At 38.9% G+C, this 18917-nt stretch overlaps 1 protein-coding gene across 5 annotated transcripts in view; it reads left to right on the top strand.

The window, feature by feature from the left end:
- The window catches only part of ZFR (zinc finger RNA binding protein), a 79136-nt gene that overhangs the window by 34931 nt on the left and 25288 nt on the right, over positions 1-18917 (top strand). For all 5 annotated transcript variants that reach the window (XM_060191205.1, XM_060191207.1, XM_060191206.1 and 2 more), the window contains 8 exons: positions 407-598; positions 1283-1574; positions 3809-4002; positions 7047-7166; positions 9397-9542; positions 13117-13279; positions 15849-16054; positions 16902-17052. In XM_060191205.1, coding sequence (XP_060047188.1) covers positions 407-598; positions 1283-1574; positions 3809-4002; positions 7047-7166; positions 9397-9542; positions 13117-13279; positions 15849-16054; positions 16902-17052 — 1464 coding nt within the window. The remainder of the gene's footprint in view (positions 1-406; positions 599-1282; positions 1575-3808; positions 4003-7046; positions 7167-9396; positions 9543-13116; positions 13280-15848; positions 16055-16901; positions 17053-18917) is intronic.

Raw genomic sequence — 18917 nt, 5'->3', positions numbered from 1 at the left:
ATATATAAGGACTTATAAATTGCCTTGTTTGCTCAACTGTTTACAAAATTATTTAGTACTCATTTTAAATGAAGTCATAAAATAATAAAGCAAGGAGTCTGGTAGTAGCACAGCGGCTTAAGCGCACGTGGCGCAAAGTACAAGGACCAGCTTAAGGATACTGGTTCGAGCCCCTGGCTCTCCATCTGCAGGGGAGTTGCTTCACAAGCAGTGAAGCAGGTCTGCAGGTGTCTTATCTTTCTCTCCCCCTCTCTGTCTTCCCCTCCTCCATTTCTCTCTGTCCTATCCAACAGTGACGACATCAATAACAACAATAATAACTACAACAATAAAACAAGGGCAACAAAAGGGAATAAATAAATATAAATAATAATAAAGCAAAATGTATCCTCTTTATTTGAAACAGACTTATAAGGAACATTTAGAAGGACAGAAACATAAGAAAAAAGAAGCTGCATTGAAGGCCTCACAAAATACCAGCAGCAGCAACAACTCTACTCGTGGGACTCAAAATCAGTTACGTTGTGAGCTCTGTGATGTGTCTTGCACAGGAGCAGATGCATATGCTGCCCACATTCGTGGTGCTAAGCATCAGAAAGTAGGTGTTTTCCTCCCATACACCCTTCTGCCTTACTCTATTTTCTTTTACTTTTTTAATGGGGATTTAAGTAGATGTGGGTTTAAAATTTGAAAACCGAGTGCATTATATGCTCTGCTTTTGTGTTAATATACATAAAGGTAATCAAATCCTTACTGGTTTAAAGAAGAAAGACTATAGGCCTTTAAAAATAAACTAGAGCACTTACTTTACCAGTTGAAAAAGTGTTGTATGACCATTTTCCCCAAGCTTAAGTCAGCCAGTGTGCAGGTGGCCAAGTCATTTCATCTTTCTCCACAATAGTTATCTCACATGATAGTGTAGATATCAGTATCTGCACCACAGAGATTATTTTGAAAGTAATGGGTGTTATTATACAAATATATAATAGGGGAAAGAAAAATATTTAAGGTTTTAATTTTGTAATGCCTTTTAGAGAAGAGAGATTAATTCACCAAGTAGAGTGCATGCTTTGCCATGCATTTAGCACCATGTGGGAGGAGCCATGGCACTGAAGGAAACTTCCTGTGCTGTGGTCCTTCCCCCTGAGTGAAAAGATATTCTCTAAGTAGTAAAATGTGAGTCCCCAGCTCTGCAAGCAAACACACACACACACACACACACACACACACACACACACTGTTTCTTAGTTATCTGACAAATAAATGTACCTTTGTTTTGCAGGTGGTTAAATTACACACAAAACTTGGTAAACCCATTCCTTCAACAGAACCAAACGTTGTTAGCCAAGCTACTTCTTCAACAGCTGTGTCTGCTTCAAAACCAACTGCCTCTCCTTCAAGCATTGCAGCAAGCAATTGTACTGTGAATACTTCATCAATTGCAACTTCTTCGGTGAAAGGTCTTACAGCTACAGGAAATTCCTCTCTCAATAGCACATCCAACACTAAAGTGTCAGCAGTGCCTATAAATATGGCTGCCAAGAAAACATCTACACCCAAAATAAACTTTGTTGGCAAGTACTACAGATTTTTTGTTCCTCCTAACTCTGTCATAGTGACAGAGTTACTGTCCTCCAATCCAAGCCCAAATATTTTTGTTACCTGTCTTCTCTCCTTGTCTGGGACATTGTTCACTAAGAACCTGGGGCCTCTGTTGACTCAGACATGAAAGTCTATTGTCCTCTTGAGTGGTCCTGTCCCCTCAGCCTAGTTATTTTTCTGCTTCTATAATTCCCAGTCACTCTTTTTCTACTCCTGTCTTCTAAGCCAGTCCTCATCTGTTGTACTGTTTTCTTATTCTGGTCCTTGTGCTTTGCACTGTGTATGCTTAACCCGCTGCACTACCTTCCAGCCCCGTTATACTGTTTCCACTGAACCTTTTTTCTTTCTTTTTTTTTTGAAACTGCTTTTGGGAATCACCAGTGATCCAGCTGCCATATCCAGTGCCCAGTTCAGGCTCATCCTATCGACTCTTCTAATATTTGATAAAATGTGTGACTACTATACCTTCAAGCTACATCTCTATTTCTCTTTGTCCATATAACCCTCTTCGGGCTATCTTTATTGGTTCTCCAGCCTTTGTGTTCAATGAATAGTGGTGTTCCTAAGATTCTAATTCTGGCTTTTGTCTGACATTATCCACTACGGATATACATGATAGTGTCATCCATTGTGATGTGTGCAATGTCTTAACAATTGGGGAATACAACCCAGTGAAGATATAGTAGATAAAGCATTGGACCCTGAAGCATTAGGTTCTGAGTTCAATCTCTGGCATTCACAAAGTGGTGCTCTGATTTTCTCTCTCTTCTCCCAACTCCCTCTCGTGAATAAATTTTAAAAGATTTTTTTTTTTAAATAAAATTGGGAGGCTAGCTCAAAATTGCCTGATTCTACAACCTAAGGTGTTGATTTTTTGTTTGTTTGTTTGTTTTAAAACAGTTGCTTATGAGGACAAGAGATGTCTCACCAGTAGATCACACACTTATGCCATATGTGCCAGGTGTAAGTCCTCTGGCCATCACCTGGGAGCACCTGCACAGAGAGCACTTCGTAGTGGATGAGTGCTATCGCTATCCTCTCTGTCTGTCTTACTTTGTCATTCACCTCTCAAGAGAAAAACCAACCCACCAGGAGTGGGGAAGGGTGCAGATACTGAGTCCTCATGATAACTGTTAGCAAAAAGAAAAATAATCTGCTTTAAAATGCTGTTTATGGCCAGAGAGGTGAGTTGGGTAACTCACACAAAATGTGTGTGCTTAAGGTCTCAGATTCAAACCCAAGCACCACCATAAGCCAGAGCTGAGCAATCTCCTCCCTCCCCCCTCCCCACTACCTTTTCCCCTTCCTCCCTGTTCTCATAAATATCTTTGTTTTGTTGCTGATTTTTCAGTTGGAAAACTCACTGACAAGATCTGATTTCCTCTTCTAGTTTTTTACCCAGTTCTTTTGATTTGTCATTATAGTGTTTAAGCCAGGTTTTTGTTTTTTTCTTTTCCGTAGGTAGAATGTTTAGAGTTCCTTCCTTGGGAACCTTATGTCTGTTAGTCGCATCTAGTCTCCAAATTTCTTGTCAACATCTTTAGTAAAAAATGTGTATTTGTTTTTAGTCATTTATTTAGCTGGGGAAAATAGCTCAGTGGTTAACATGCTAGACTTGCATGCCTGAGGGTCTTAGTTCAAATCTAGTGCTACATGTACTGAAATGGTTCTTCCTTTCATGTGTTACTCTCTCTGCTTCTTGAAATAAAATTTACATAAAAGTAAGATAAAATCCATGTCTAGTTGTGTTGGTCTGTGCTTTAAAATTTTCGGGGGTGGGAGTCGGGCGGTAGTGCAGTGGGTTAAGCGCAGGTGGTGCAAAGCGTAAGGACTGGCATAAAGATCCCAGTTCAAGCCCCCGGCTCCCCACCTGGAGGGGGGGTTGCTTCACAAGTGGTGAAGTAGGTCTGCAGGTGTCTTTGTCTCCCCCTCTCTGTCTTCCCCCTCCTCTCTCCATTACGCTCTGTCCTATCCAACAACAACAGTAATAACTACAACAAGGGCAACAAGAGAATAAATAAATAAATAAATATTTAAAAATTTCAGTGGTCTTTTTCTTACATGTAGGGGGAAAAAGCTCTGTATTCCTTTGTTGTCCAAATATATAGTCAATCTGACCCTTGCTTTATGTCAGAGCACCTCTATCTAAGTAGTAATTCATACTAAAACTACTTCCTTGAACTATAATTCTTTCGTATTCTTCTAGGTGGTAATAAGCTGCAATCAACAGGAAATAAAACAGAAGACTTAAAAGGAACTGAATGTGTTAAAAACACACCTGTCACTTCTGTCCAGATTCCAGAAGTAAAATCAGACACGGCGTCTGAACCAGTCACACCCACATCTCTTGCTGCTTTGCAGAGTGATGTGCAGCCTGTGGGCCATGATTATGTGGAAGAGGTATTGCTTTGAGACTTTTCTTTGCTCTAAGATTGGGTAAAGGGAAGTCTGTCACCTTATTGCAAGCATACATTTCATAAAAACAAAATTGGGGGTGGGGCATGGGTTAAGCTCACATGGCACAAAGTGCAAGGACTGGTGTAAGGATCCCTGTATGGGTCCCTGTCACCCCACCTGCAGCAGAGAAGCTTCACAAGCGGTGAAGCAGATCTGCAGGTGTCTATATTTCTCTCCCCCCCCCTCCTCCCAATTTCTCTCTGTCTTGTTCAGTAACGATAGCAGTAACAACAATAATTAACAACAGCTATGATAAATAAACAAAAGGGGAAAAATAGCTTCCAGGAACAGTGTATTCGAAGTACAGGCACTGAGCACCAGCGATAACCCTGGAGGCAAAAAAAAAAAAAAAAAATCAGTTTTTTGGTGATAGAGGACCATCTTGTGGATCCTGGGACCACATGCTTATAAGGCTAGCACTTTAGCTACTATATCACCTCCTGAACCACTCATGTACAGTTTTATTCAATTACACTTCAGATTTGGGATGCTTATCGTGGATGTTAAAAAGAATTTGCTTTAAGGTCTTTCTACCTACATGACACCACAATATTTCTGTTAACTGCTTTAATATTCACACCATCACTGTAGTATAAAGTAACCTTCCATTTTTGAAGAACCCCATGATTGGCAGGGGTTCTTGCAGTGTATCCTTTAACTATCTTGAAAATAAGTAATTGTGAACTGGCCCACCTGGGTGACTGTACATGTTAAAATATTCAAGGGCCTAGGTTCAAGCCCCCCAAGCCCTACATGTAAGGGAGGTAGAGAGTTTCACTCTTGGTAAAATAGTTCTACAGGTGTCTCTTTCTCTCTCCCACTCTTACCTTCCCTTCCACTCTCAATTCCTCTCTGTCCTATTAAATAAGTTTGTTTGTTTGTTTGTTTTTTAATGTGGACAAAGAGAACTCAGTGCTTCTTTTTCTGAACAGTTAGAACCATGTGTCAGTTAAGGTCAGTGATTTAACAAATTCTGTTTGGTTTCTCAAGTTGATTAGAAAAACTATTCCTCGGGACTAGTGCTCTATGCATTTATTCTGTATGTACATTTATTTCAAAAGAAAATTAACGGGTGCAGGTAGATAGTATAGTGGTTATGCAAAGAATCTTTCTTGCCTGAGGCTTCAAAGTCCTAGGTTCAATTCCCTATACCACAATAAGCCAGAGCTAATCAGTGCTCTGCTTAAAAAAGAAGAAAATAATAGTGTAATTCCACACCACTAAAGTTCTGTGCCTCCCCCTCCTCTCCAGTGTTTCCCAGGGTCATAGATATGAGTTGACTGTATATATATTTTTTCTTTTTTTCAAGTTCTTGTGTTTCAGTACTTTATATTCCACATGAGGGAAATCATCCTATAGTTGTCCTTAACTTCTTTACTTATTTCACTAATCATAGTGCCTGTCCTATCTAATCCCAAAGGACACATTACAGGTTTTTTCTAACTTCTGTGTAGTACTCCATGGTGTATATATCCCATGACTGTGTGTATTTATAAGACTCAAATTGGTGATTTTTATTCCATTGTTAAAGGCTCCCCCATCTCTGAGTATTCCTCATAGGGTTTCCTCCCCAACTTTTATTCGGGAAAATGAAATGGCATATACGAGAGAAGCACTTATGCCATTTGGGCAAATATGACAGACCTCATGTGGACGTAGATGTCCATTTTATTCACTTCTAAGGCCCTGCCTTCACTTCCTTTCCAAGTCATGCTTACACCTATTAGAATTTCTGGGTGTCCTTCCTTTTTCTACTTCCCTCTCAGATAGAAAAATAGCACCTGACTCCCTTAGGTGTTCTCCAGATTCTCTTCTCTCTCAATGATGGCAAAGGCTGCAAGTCACAGAGTTCCAGATCCCGGTGGAAGTGGTGTTAAGAACTCTCTGGTCATTTTCCCCCTCTGGGAGTATGAACCAAAAAAATTTTGGTGTTCAGAAGGAAAGAATTCTGACTTTTGTAATTGCTTTTCCTCTGGACATAGATGGTGACTGGTGGATCTATACCAGAACCTGTCTCTATCTTTCCCTAGTAGGGTAGGGCTCTAGAGAAGTGAGGTGCTGAGAAATGTTGGCAAGGTCATCTGCCTAAGGTGGTCAGGTTGAGGTCGGAGTAGAATCAAACTTGGCAGATTGAACATCAGTAAGACATAAAACAAGATAAAGTATTTAATAAACAGAAATCAAAGTGTAGGAATAGAGCAGATGAGAATAGGGACCCTATGGTGTAAAGAAACTAGGATGTTTATTTCATGTATATTCCTAGGAGCCCAGGACTTTAGTAATCATTGCTTGAGCTTGATAGGTAACATGAAGGTGGACTAGAGATATTGTCAGGGAGGATGTTATAACTATTCCTTTTTTATAGGTGAAGTGAAATTAAATGGAGGAGTAGGGGAACATCAGAAAATTTGATAAATATTTTCTGTTGGAAATGACAGTCTTTTTAGTTTATTGTATAATATTCAATAGTCCCCCTTTTCCACAGGGCATAATTTTCAAGACATTCAGTGGATGTCTGAAACTGCAGAGTATCAAAATTTATATATACACACTATATTTTCCCATACATAGACAATAAAATATAATTTGTAAAAGAAACACAGTGAGAAATTAGCGTTAATAAATTGAAGAATTATAGTATACTGTAATAAAGATTTCTTGAGTGTGGTGTCTCAAAATATTTTCCAGTACATAGCATATCAAACCACTTTTGAGCTCATGTAACAGAAGCTATAGAAAATGAAACCACAGAGAAGGGACCTCCTCAGTACAAGCTTGCTTGCAGACAAAAGCTTGATATGTCTTGTATTCTGCAATTAAAAATTCTCAGTTATATTTTTATAACTACCCCTTTACAAAAGTACAGGTATTGCCTCTTTTTCCTTTAATTTTCTTTTGAATTCTAGTTGTTCACAATTCTTAATCGGAGAATGTGTAAGGGTTTATCCAGCTGTAACACCTCTTAATTTTTTTTTTCCTTAATTAAGGTAAGAAATGATGAAGGAAAAGTGATTCGATTCCATTGTAAATTATGTGAGTGCAGCTTTAATGATCCCAATGCTAAAGAGATGCACTTAAAGGGACGGCGACACAGACTTCAATATAAGGTGAGTATAATTTCAGCTGTTATCTTTCCTTTTTCGCTTATTTTTGTTGTTACAATGAAGCATTTTGGATGTAAAACAAAGCATCTAAATATTACCTATTTAACCCATAAACTCCCATTCTAATGGGCCAGGCGGTGGCGCATGTGGTTAAGCGTTCACAGTACAGTGCGCAAGTACCCAGGTTAGAGCCCCTGGTCTCTACCTGCAGAGGGAAAGTTTCATGAGTGGTGAAGCAGGGCTGCAGTTGTCTGTCTCTTTCCCTCTCTACCTTATCTTCCCTTCTCAATTTTTCTGTCTATCCAATAGCATAATAATATTTTAAAAGACTTCCACTCTTAATATTAACTTCTGTCTCACTTCGATTCAGATTTTTATTAGTGATTTAATAATGATTAACAAGATTGCGAGATAACAGATACAATTCCACACAATTCCCACTACCAAAGTTCCTTGTCCCATCCTCTCCATTGGAAGTTTCCCTATTCTGTATCCTTCTGGGAGTATGAACCAAAATTCTTTATGGGATATAGAAGGTGAAAGGTCTGGCTTTTTGTAATTGCTTCTCCACTGGATGTGGGCATTGGCAGGTAGATCCATAGCCCCTCCCCTCACCCCTTCCTCTTTCTCTCTTTCCCTAGTGGGGCAGGGCTCTGGGGATGTGAGGTTCCAGGACATAATGGTGAGTTGTTCTTCCCTGGGAAGTCAGGATGGCATCATAGTAGCCTTTGCAATTTGCTTGCTAAAGGGCAGTAAGATAAAAAGAGGAATTGTTTGATAAACAGAAATCCAAAGATAGGACTAGAACAGAGTAAATTAGGGATCTTTGGCTTGGAAGAGACTAGGAAGTGTATTTTAGGCATGTTCCAAGTGACTTTAGTAATTTTGCTTGAGCCTGATAGTTAACATGTAGGTAGACTAAAAATTAGTGTCTGGGAAGATGTTGTCAGAAATGAAAATAGACCTAGAAAGTTGTATTAGGGCAGAGAGTAGCTCTAAAAAATTATATATATATATTTTAAAAGTATATAAAAAAAGAAAGTAAATAAATACCATTAACTGTTAACCTATCGGTCTGAGTGTGTGTGTGTGTGTATTCATATTTATCATATTAGCCTTTGTAATCATAGTCCATAGTCACAGCTAGGAACATTCTAGGCTGTGCTCATTTTAGGACCAGTCTTCCTCAAGTGGCAGAACAGGTTGACCTAGCCTGCCTTCAGAGTGGGACAGTCTTTACCATTGCTCCTCTACAGTGAGGTTATTTTTTGTTTTTTAATTGGTTTATTATTCATAAGTAAAAATAATATATAACATTGCTTAACTATTAGAATGTTAAGTTGAATCTAAATATTTTTCAATTCACTAAATCTTAGATTCGTGTTTCTTAGTGCAAGAGTTGTGAAGTTATTTTGTCTGCCTCTCCCCCCCCCCCCCCCCCCAGCACTGTTCAGCTCTGGTTTATGGTAGTGTGGGGGGATTGAGCCTAGGGCTTTGGACCTTGAGGCATGAGAGTCTGTTTACATAACCATTATGCTGTCTCCCCCACTCCTAAATTATCCTTTTAAAAAACAGTATTTTTATATGAAAAGAGTTTTTTTAGACCTTATTCCCAACCCCCAGTTAAATTTATAGTCATCTTTTTACAAACAGGTTAAGGAAAATTAGATACCCATTTACCCTCTATAAAGATTTCATAGAAGAAATCATTAGTCAAGGACTGCCTTGACAAATCCTTTGTCAAAGTTTATTGCATAGAGACAGAGAATTTGAGAGGGAGGTGGGAGATAAAAGAGTTACCTGCATAACTGCTTCACCCCTGCAGGTAAGAAGCAGGAGTTTGTTGAACCCAGGTCTTTGTGCATGGTAATATGTACCATCTGGTTAAGCACACACATTACAGTACACAAAGACCCAGGTTCAACCCCTGGCCCCCACATGCAGGGGAAAGTTTCACAAGTGGTCAAGCAGTGCTGCTGCTTTCTGTCTCTTTCCCTCTGTCTCTCCTCTGCTCTCAATTTCTCTCTGTCTGTATCCAATAATAAATAAATAAATTGATTAATTAAAAAAGAGGGGAGGAGAGACTTAGCACTGCTCAGGAATCACCTCAGGATTTCTCTCTGTACAGGTGGAGACCAGGAACTTGAATCCCCCAGACCCTTGGTGCACCACTACCCAGCCCCCCCTCACTGTTTTTTTGTTTTTTGGTTTTTTTAAATTTCTATATTGACAGAAAAAAGTCAATCCAGATTTGCAAGTAGAAGTAAAGCCCAGCATTCGAGCAAGGAAAATACAAGAAGAGAAAATGAGGAAACAAATGCAAAAAGAAGAATATTGGCGAAGACGAGAAGAAGAGGAACGCTGGAGAATGGAAATGAGGTAGGTAGTATACTCTCGTACATGGAGAACTGTACAGCCCTTCTGTAGTGGGGTTTTTTTTGTTTTTTGTTTTTACACTCAATTCATAGTAATCCAGATTTATTTTGTGCAATTAGAATCTTCTTGGGAAGACCCTAAGTCAAGTAAAGAAATGCATTAAAATTGGAATCCTAGAGGTGGTGCAGTGGCAGAATTCTGGACTTAACAAGCAAGAAGACCCAAGTTCAATACCTAGATCGCATATGCCAGAATGATGCTGTGTTTCTTCTGAGATAAATAATATTTTTGGTAGTCAAGCGGTAGAGCAGCAGGTTAAGCACAGGTGGCGCAAAGCGCAAGGACTGGCTTAAGGATCCCAGTTCGAGCCCCCAGCTCCCCACTTGCAGGGGAAGTCGTTTCACAAGCAGTGAAGCAGGTCTGCAGGTGTCTGTCTTTCTCTCCCACTCTCTGTCTTCCCCTCCTGTCTCCATTTCTCTCTGTCCTATCCAACAACGACAACATCAATAACAACTATAATAATAACTACAACAATAAAACATGAGCAGCAAAAGGGAATAAATATTATAAAATTTTAATGCATTAAACTTAGTTTTTTTCTGACATTTAACTATGAGCTTGGTATGGGAATTGTCTGGTAAGTATATATGTTATATACATGAAAATATGTCAGATGGCTCACCGGATAGACTGCATACTTTACCATGAGCATGCAGCTGGGTTGAAACCCCTGGCCACCAAGTGGGAGCACTATGCTAAGTGACAGCTTCAGGAGCAGTAGGGTGGTGCTATGAAGTAACTCCTTTTCTCTCTGTCTTTTTCCTGTCAGGAGAGGGGGGGAAAAAATCTACCAGAAGCAATAGAATCACACAGGTGATTCTTCAGTGCCAGGGGGGAAAAAACTATAAAAATGCAGTTTAATTCTGTAACAAAAAATTGTACATTTCGGGGGCTGGGTGGTGGCGCACATGGTTGAGGGCACATGTTACAGTGTTCGAGGACCCAGCTTCAAGCCCCCAGACCTCATGTGCAGGGGGAAAGCTTTGCAAGTGGTGAAGCAGTGTTGCAGGTGTCTCTCTTTTTTTTCCCTTTTTTTTTTTTTTAATAAATTTTGTAAAATTTTATTATACAAATAAAGATAGAGACAGCCAGAAATTGAGAGAGAAGGAGAGAGACATAGAGACACCTACAACACAACTTCACCACTCACAAAGCTTTTCCCCTGCAGGTGGGTCTGGCGCCTCAAACCTGGGCACTTAAGCACTGTAACGTGCACTCAACCAGGTGCACCATCACTAGGGCCCTCTCTGTATCCCCCTTCCTTCTTGATTTCTGGTCATCTCTATCAAATAAATAAAGATAATTTTAAAAGTTTTTTAAAAAGGTATATTGTTACCTAATAAAAATATTCCAAAATTCTGATAATGTCATAATATTTATGAAAAGTATTTTGCATCAGGAATTGTGTTCATTTACTATGAGTGGTTCAAAGTGATACAGATTTCTGCCCTCATTATTTACTTTCAAACATTTATTTAAGATTTTATTTATGAGAGATAGGAAGAGAGAAAGAAACAAATCACTCTTGATAGATTCACTGCTAGGATTTGAGGGTTCATACCTGAGAACTCATGCTTGATAGTTCAGCGTAATCCACTGTGGCCTCTCCAGACTGCAGTGTTTTATTTATTTTCATGAGAGAAAAAGACCAGAACACTGCTCGGCCATGGCATATGATGGTGTTGGAGTTGAGTGTTATAATTCTGGTTCCTTGGACATTAATGTCTATTGTGTTGTTTCCTTGCTCTCTGCTTTCATTTAATAGATTTTACAAACTTTTTAGTAACAGTCATTTGAAATTAGAATGATGATGACTTTCCAGAGTCTTCCAGTTATTTTTATTCATTTTTTTCCCCAAGGCTTAAATAATAGTAGTTCTAAAAGTCCTCAGTTGAATATTTAATATTTACTTTTCCAGAGCACTGCTTATTTCTGGTTTATAGACATATAGGGAATTGAACCTGAGACCTTGGAGCCTTAGGCATGAGAGTCTCTTTGCATAACTACTATGCTATCTCCTTCACCCAAACATTTTTTTTAATCTTTATTTATTGGGTAAAGTCAGCCAGAAATCAAGGGGGAAGCTCGAGAGACTTGCAGACCTTGCTTTACCACTTGTGAAGCTTTCCCCCCTGCAGGTGGGAACAAGGGGCTCAATCCCTGGTCCTTTTGCATTGTAACATGTACATTCAACTAGATATGCCACCATATGGCCCCAAGGACAGAGAAATTGAAAGAGGATGGGGAGATAGAGGGAGAACCAGAGATATCTGCCAACCTGCTTCATCGCTTGCAAAGATTTCCCCATGCAGGTGGAGACCAGGCAGGGGCTCGAAACCTGGGTCTTTACACAGTCATACATTTGCTTAATCTGGTATGCCACTGCCCAGCACCTCAAACATTTACTTTTTAAAAAGCACTGTTTATTACCAGCCTGACGAAATTGTTGCTTTCTGCAATACCATATTTAGGAAGCATACTTTTCCCTTATGTTTTGTATAAATCAAACTCATCTAGTAAAATGTTGCTGCTATGCATGCTTTAGAGACATGGAAGTTACTGGTTTCTAATGTGAAGTTGAATGTGAATGTACTGCTGAGTAGGAGGAATGGTGAGCAGTGAGATTCTGAAAATTTTAATTATATGAATTAAATGATCATTAAGGCAGGGACTACACACTAGCTGTTTACAGTTCTAGTTCAACCTTCAGATGTTTTATTTGGTAGACACAGGATGGGGGGGTGCAGAGAGTTAGCTCAGCTAGGAGGGTACCAGCTTTTGTTTAACACATTTTTTAAGATTTTGTTTGTTTTGTTTTCCCTTTTGTTGCCCTTTTTTATTGTTGTTATTGATGTCATTGTTGGATAGGACAGAGAGAAATGGAGAGAAAGACACCTACAGATCTGCTTCACTGCTTATGAAGTGACCCCCCCTACAGGAGCCCAGGGATCCTTCAGCCAGTCCTTACGTTTCGCGCCGTGTGCTCTTAACCCACTGCACTACCGCCTGAACCTTGCCACACATTTTTATCCTGAACCAAGTCAAAGAAATTCTAAGAACTTTAGGATTACGACATGATTCCAATTATGATGAAAATTAATAAGAACTAAGTCACAGCTGTTGTTTCTAGCTAGAACTTGTTCGTTCTACTTTACTATATTTCTTATCCTTACTTTGTACTCAAGAATGATACGGAATCCAAGTTGCTGCTTATCACTATTTTACATTCAATCCTCTTAACTGAGACCTATCTTTGTCTTTCCCTGTACCATAAATGGGAAAGTTAAAAATTGTCTTAAAGACATTTTTACTAATTTTATTTTGCTTTTCTCTATATTTTCATTTGTTCTTCTTAATTCCATTTACTCCTAGATGAAAACGAGAAATCATTCATGCAAGGTTAAAACCATGGTGTTATCTAAGGCTGACTTGGGCTTGTGTTTTTGTTTGTTGCTGTTGATGCAAGCTCAAGGATTGTATTTTGCTTCATAGACTTGTAATATCTTCTGTGTTTCAGACGTTATGAAGAGGACATGTACTGGAGAAGAATGGAGGAAGAGCAGCATCATTGGGATGATCGACGCCGGATGCCTGATGGAGGCTATCCTCATGGTCCCCCAGGCCCACTAGGCCTGCTGGGAGTCCGACCAGGCATGCCTCCTCAGCCACAGGGGCCAACAGTGAGTATTCACTTTGTGTGGGGATAAAAGTGTAAGATTGGCTTAGCATTAGAAAATAACTATTGGGGGACTAATTCTTAAATTTAATTGTCTTACAATTTTGATTTAAGTTTCTCACCTAATTTAAAATTTTTCCTCCATGAAATTTTCAGTTCCAAGGTAACTACTTCATAGAATTCCTTCTCTTCCCCCCCCCCCCCTTTCCTCCAAGGTTATTGCTTGGGCTTGGTGCCAACATTACAAACACACTACTCCTGGTGGCCATTTTATTGGATAGGACAGAGGGAAATTAAGAGGAGAGGCAGAGAGAAAGAAAGATAGACAGACACCTGCAGACCTGCTTCACCTTTTGTGAAGCGTAATCCCTTACACGTGGGGAGCAGGTCCTTGCTCTTCATACTATGTGCCCTTAACCTGGTGTACCACCACCCAACCCCCCTACTTCATAGAATTCCCATGAATCTGTTACTTTTCAGTATAAGCTAACAAGAGCTTCTTATGCCAGCTTTTCTTTTACAGAAATTTACTTACTTTTTCATTTGTTTACTGGGAGATTAATGGTTTATAGTCAACAGTAAAATACAATAGTTTGTACATGTGTAACATTTTCAGACTTCCACATTTATATTCAACCCCCACTAGGTCCTCCTCTGCCGTCATGTTTCAGGACCTGAACCCTAGAAATTTGCTTTTATTGGTAGCTACTCACATCACTAGAAAAAAACAATTTTGAAAACAGTTGCTTTGCTTATCTGTTAGAAGTAGTTTACAGTCTTTTTTCATACTCCAAACTTAACCACTTAAAAAGTATTTCTAGGGAGTCGGGCTGTAGCACAGCGGGTTAAGCGCAGGTGGCACAAAGCACAAGGACCGGCATAAGGATCCCCGTTCGAACCCCAGCTCCCCACCTGCAGGGGAGTCGCTTCACAGGCGGTGAAGCAGGTCTGCAGGTGTCTATCTTTCTCTCCTACTCTCTGTCTTCCCCTCCTCTCTCCATTTCTCTCTGTCCTATCCAACAACGACGACAACAATAATAATAACTACAACAATAAAACAAGGGCAACAAAAGGGAATAAATAAATAAAATAAAATATTATGAATAAAAAAAATAAAAAGTATTTCTAATTTGTGTTCAAAATAAGTGATTCAGATGAGCACTATAGATGATGCATTAGGAAAACTTTTATATATATTTCATGTTCTCGGAATTAACCAGACAAATCGCTCCACCAACTAAGAATGGCTGTGCACCACCACCCACAGAATCAAGAGAGAACTATCAGTCTGTCAGTCCTGTCCATGTCCTGGCTGTGTGAGGTTTATCGTGTTCAGTCAGATTAAGCTGCAGGCTCCACTCCTGGTGGTGCCCTTCTATCAGTTCCTTTAAATTTCAGCTTTGCAACCGTACTCCCCCTGGAGCCCAAAGATCGGTTTCCTGGAAGCTGCCCAGAGGGTCATGGGAATAATGCTGCTGCATTGCCAGTCAGCAGTAGTTCATGTTCTGTGCAAACTGAGTAATTGGGAAAGATGTCTGCATTGTTAGGAGCATTTTTATCTTAAGTTCAGAGTCTGGAAAATGAAGATTTTCTTGATTTCCCCACTACCACCACCAGAGCTCTGCTCAGCTCTGGCTTATGGTGGGGTAGGGGATTGAACTTGGGACTTCCGGAGCCTCAGGGATGAGAGTCTCTTTTCATAACTATTATGCTATATACACCCCTGCCCCACCTGATTTCCTTGATTTCTAGACAGCACTTTATACAATAAAATACCAGATGGCTCTTCTTCAGCTATTGTCTGTCTTGTAAAATGGCATTTGTAAAACTTGTATTAAATTTTTTAGAAATACTTGTTTTTAAATTTGAGTAAAAAGTATTTCCACAACCCTAGGTGATGTCTATTACAATTTTACTTGTGAGGCAAAGTGTATATTCTTACATATATACATAATTTTGTTTGTATAACCTTTGCAATTTTTAAGTATTCCCTTTTGTCATTCTTGTTATTACTGTAGTTGATGATGATGTCATTGTGTTGGATAGGACAGAGAGAAATGGAGAGAGAAGGTGAAGACAGAGAGGGAAGAGAAAGATACCTGCAGACCTTCTTCAGTGCTTGTGAGGCGACTCCCCTGCAAGTGGAGAGCCAGGGGCTCAAACCGGGATCCTTACACCAGTCCTTGCACTTTGAGCCACCTGCACTTAACCCGCTGTGCTACCTCCCGACTCCCCCTTTGCAATTTTTTTACTGAAATGTAATAAGATTTTAAATGAACATTTTACTTAACTGGTTTTTGTATTGGAAAGATATGGCAAACATACACTGGGAGAAATAAGTCCTTTAGGGGACAGGAGATAGCTCACCTGCATAGAGTTCATACTTTGCCATGTGCAAGGACCTAGGTTTGATACTCTGGCACTACATGAGAGCACCATGCATTGACTGCATTAGGGGAAACCCACATTGTATAGTGATAAAGCTTCTGTCTCTAGTTGAAATTACAGATAAATATACGTATATCTTTACTTTTTGTTTAGGAAGAATTTTAATGAAATAACTTTATTTTCAGCCTTTACGTCGTCCTGACTCATCTGATGACCGTTATGTAATGACAAAACATGCAACCATATATCCAACTGAAGAGGAATTACAAGCAGTTCAGAAAATTGTTTCTATCACTGAACGTGCTTTAAAACTTGTTTCAGACAGTTTGTCTGAACATGACAAGAGCAAGAGCAAAGAAGGAGATGATAAGAAAGAGGGTGGTAAAGACAGGTGTGTCCAGAGTTACTTCATTAATTTTTTTATTATGGTGCTTTTATATTTAGAAATTAGAACAAATTAGAAAAAGTTGACAACTCTACTGTGCATCTATATGTGTCATACTTGTGTTATTTAATGTTGCAGGCTCTTTTTTTTTTGTAAAATAACAACAGTTGTATATACTTTCCAGCTTTATAATTTTACTCATTTTATGTAAACTTATATAAAACTATTTTGAATCTGTTTGCAAAACAGCCATTGCAATTTTTTTTTTTTATTTAAGAAAGGATTAATTAACAAAACCATAAGGTAGGAGGGGTACAACTCCACACAATTCCCACCACCCAATCTCCATAACCTACCCCCTCCCCTGATAGCTTTCCCATTCTCTATCCCTCTGGGAGCATGGACCCAGGGTCATTGAGGGTTGCAGAAGGTAGAAGGTCTGGCTTCTGTAATTGCTTCCCCTGCAGTTTTCAAATTACATTCAGCAGCTGTTCAGTTTTCATTTGTTGTTTCTGCCCCACATTCAGTTTTTGTTTTATTAGTATCTTTCATATCATTGACTTGCACTATGGTCTGTAACTTTGTTTTACCTTTACCTGTTGGGGATATTTTTGTGCAGTATTAAGCATGAGTCTTTTTTAATTCTAAAATGAGACTCAGAAACATTAATACCTGTTGCTTTTCCATTGTCCCTGAAAATTCCACTCTGGATTATCTATCCATATTTCTTATTTAAAAGAAGAATGATTCTAAAAATATTAATGCATGTTGAAGAAAAGTTTATCACTATTATGTATGCTTAAATTTTATTATGGTTCTGGTTGAGAAGTGTCATAATTTAATTTCACTGCAGAGCTTTAAAGGGAGTTTTGCGAGTGGGAGTATTGGCAAAAGGATTACTTCTTCGAGGAGATAGAAATGTCAACCTTGTTTTGCTATGCTCAGAGAAACCTTCAAAGACATTATTAAGCCGAATTGCAGAAAACCTGCCCAAACAGCTTGCTGTGAGTATTATGGAAATGTTCATTTTTACCCCTTGTCTGATTCAGAAGTTTTTTGCAGAACTAAATGTGCTTCAACTTAAACCTAAGCCAGGTCTTAAATGTTGGCTTGACTTCCCATACTGAGTTTTGCTGCTTCATTGTACAAAGTGGTAAAAATGGATTTTATAGTGCTTGTCATGAAGCCATCTTGTGAATTTATTTTAAAATATAAAATTGTAGCATATGTTCTTTTTCTGTTGGTTCCAATCACAAGTTATATCATGACTTAAATCATAAGTGAAAGAAATAGGGAGATAGTGTAGCAGTAGCACACATAAACTTGCATGCCTTAGGAGCCCAGGTTCAATTGGCAGTCACTGTCATGTGCCAAAACTGGTGAATCCTCTGGTTTTTTTTTTTTCTCACCCTTTTAAAAAAATATTTATTCCCTTTTATTGCCCTCGTTTCTCTTTATTGTTGTAGTTATTATTATTGTCATCATTGTTAGATAGGACAGAGAGAAATGGAGAGAGGAGGGGAAGACGGGGGGGGGGGAGAGAAAGATAGACACCTGCAAACCCGCTTCACCACCTGTGAAGTGACTCCCCTGCAGGTGGGGAGCCAGGGGCTCAAACCAGGATCCTTCCGCTGATCCTTGCACTTTGCGCCACTTGCGCTTAACCCGCTGCACTACCCTACCACTCGACTCCCATGTTTTCCTCACCCTTTATCATTCAAGTAAATGAATCTTCACAAAAAAGAAACCATAAGTGGGTAGACTCTTGCCCAAGGACCAAGAGTGGTTTTACTTACTTTGTTAAGACTGATGTATATAGCAAGTTTGGATTTTTAAATATATGAATCTCTTCTTGAATATACATTTTTTTTTTTTAAGATTTATTTAGAGAGAAGCAGGTCAGAGTTGTACCCTGTCATATATGCTGTGAGGGTTGAATGCAAGGAATAACTCTACCTGCTGACCCTTCTCCGTGGTGCTGAAGTTTACCTTTTTTATTTATTATCGGTTGCAGTGAAATTTTAAATGAAAAATCCCTTGACTGGTGTATAAGAAATTTCAAAGGCTTAAAATGTAATTAGGTACTCTAAATCCTAGTATTGACATTTCATTGGTAATATACTTTGTGCAATAATACATATTATACATAATATAACAACATGAATAGTAAAACGTTTATTTAAATGTACACTGACTCTAGCCCTTACTGTTTACTTTCTATTACTATTGTGTTCCTATTGTGAAGGTTTTTACTGTATTGATAGATGATTGTTTTAAGACTTAAATATTGCGGTAGCGCAGCGGCTTAAGCACACGTGGCACAAAGCACAAGGACTGGCTATGGATCCTGGTTTGAGCCCTGGGTTTCCCACCTGTGGAGGGGGGGGAGGGTCACTTCACAGGTGGTGAAGCAGGTCTGCAGGTGTCTATCTTTCTCTCCCCCTCTTTGTCTTCCCCCTCCTCTCTCCATTTCTTTCTGTCCTAGCCAACGACAACACTAATAATAACTACAACATTAAAACAACAAGGGCAACAAAAGGGAATAAATATTATAAAAAAGACTTAAATATTGAGATTCAGTAGAATTGGCATTGTATGTCTATTTCTTATGCCCTCTGTTGAGGCTCCTAGAACTGTAATGGGTTGTAATAAAAGGTTTGAAGACTTGGAAACAACTATGTAATTTGAAAAAACATATCCAAATTATGGTTCTTAGTAAACTAGTTGGCATAAAATGTTATATTGTAACTGTATAGTAATCATACTGTTAGGATAAAAATACTCTTTTTGTAAAGAGTATTAGGTAAGAAAAATTAGGTAAGAAAAGTAGAGTTCTTTTTTTGTGTTGTCATCATAATTAACATCTGTA

The sequence above is a fragment of the Erinaceus europaeus genome, chromosome 5 (genome assembly GCF_950295315.1).
Source record: "Erinaceus europaeus chromosome 5, mEriEur2.1, whole genome shotgun sequence".
In the NCBI taxonomy this organism is placed as follows: Eukaryota; Metazoa; Chordata; class Mammalia; order Eulipotyphla; family Erinaceidae; genus Erinaceus; species Erinaceus europaeus.
This window is presented reverse-complemented; position numbering and strand designations above follow the sequence as displayed.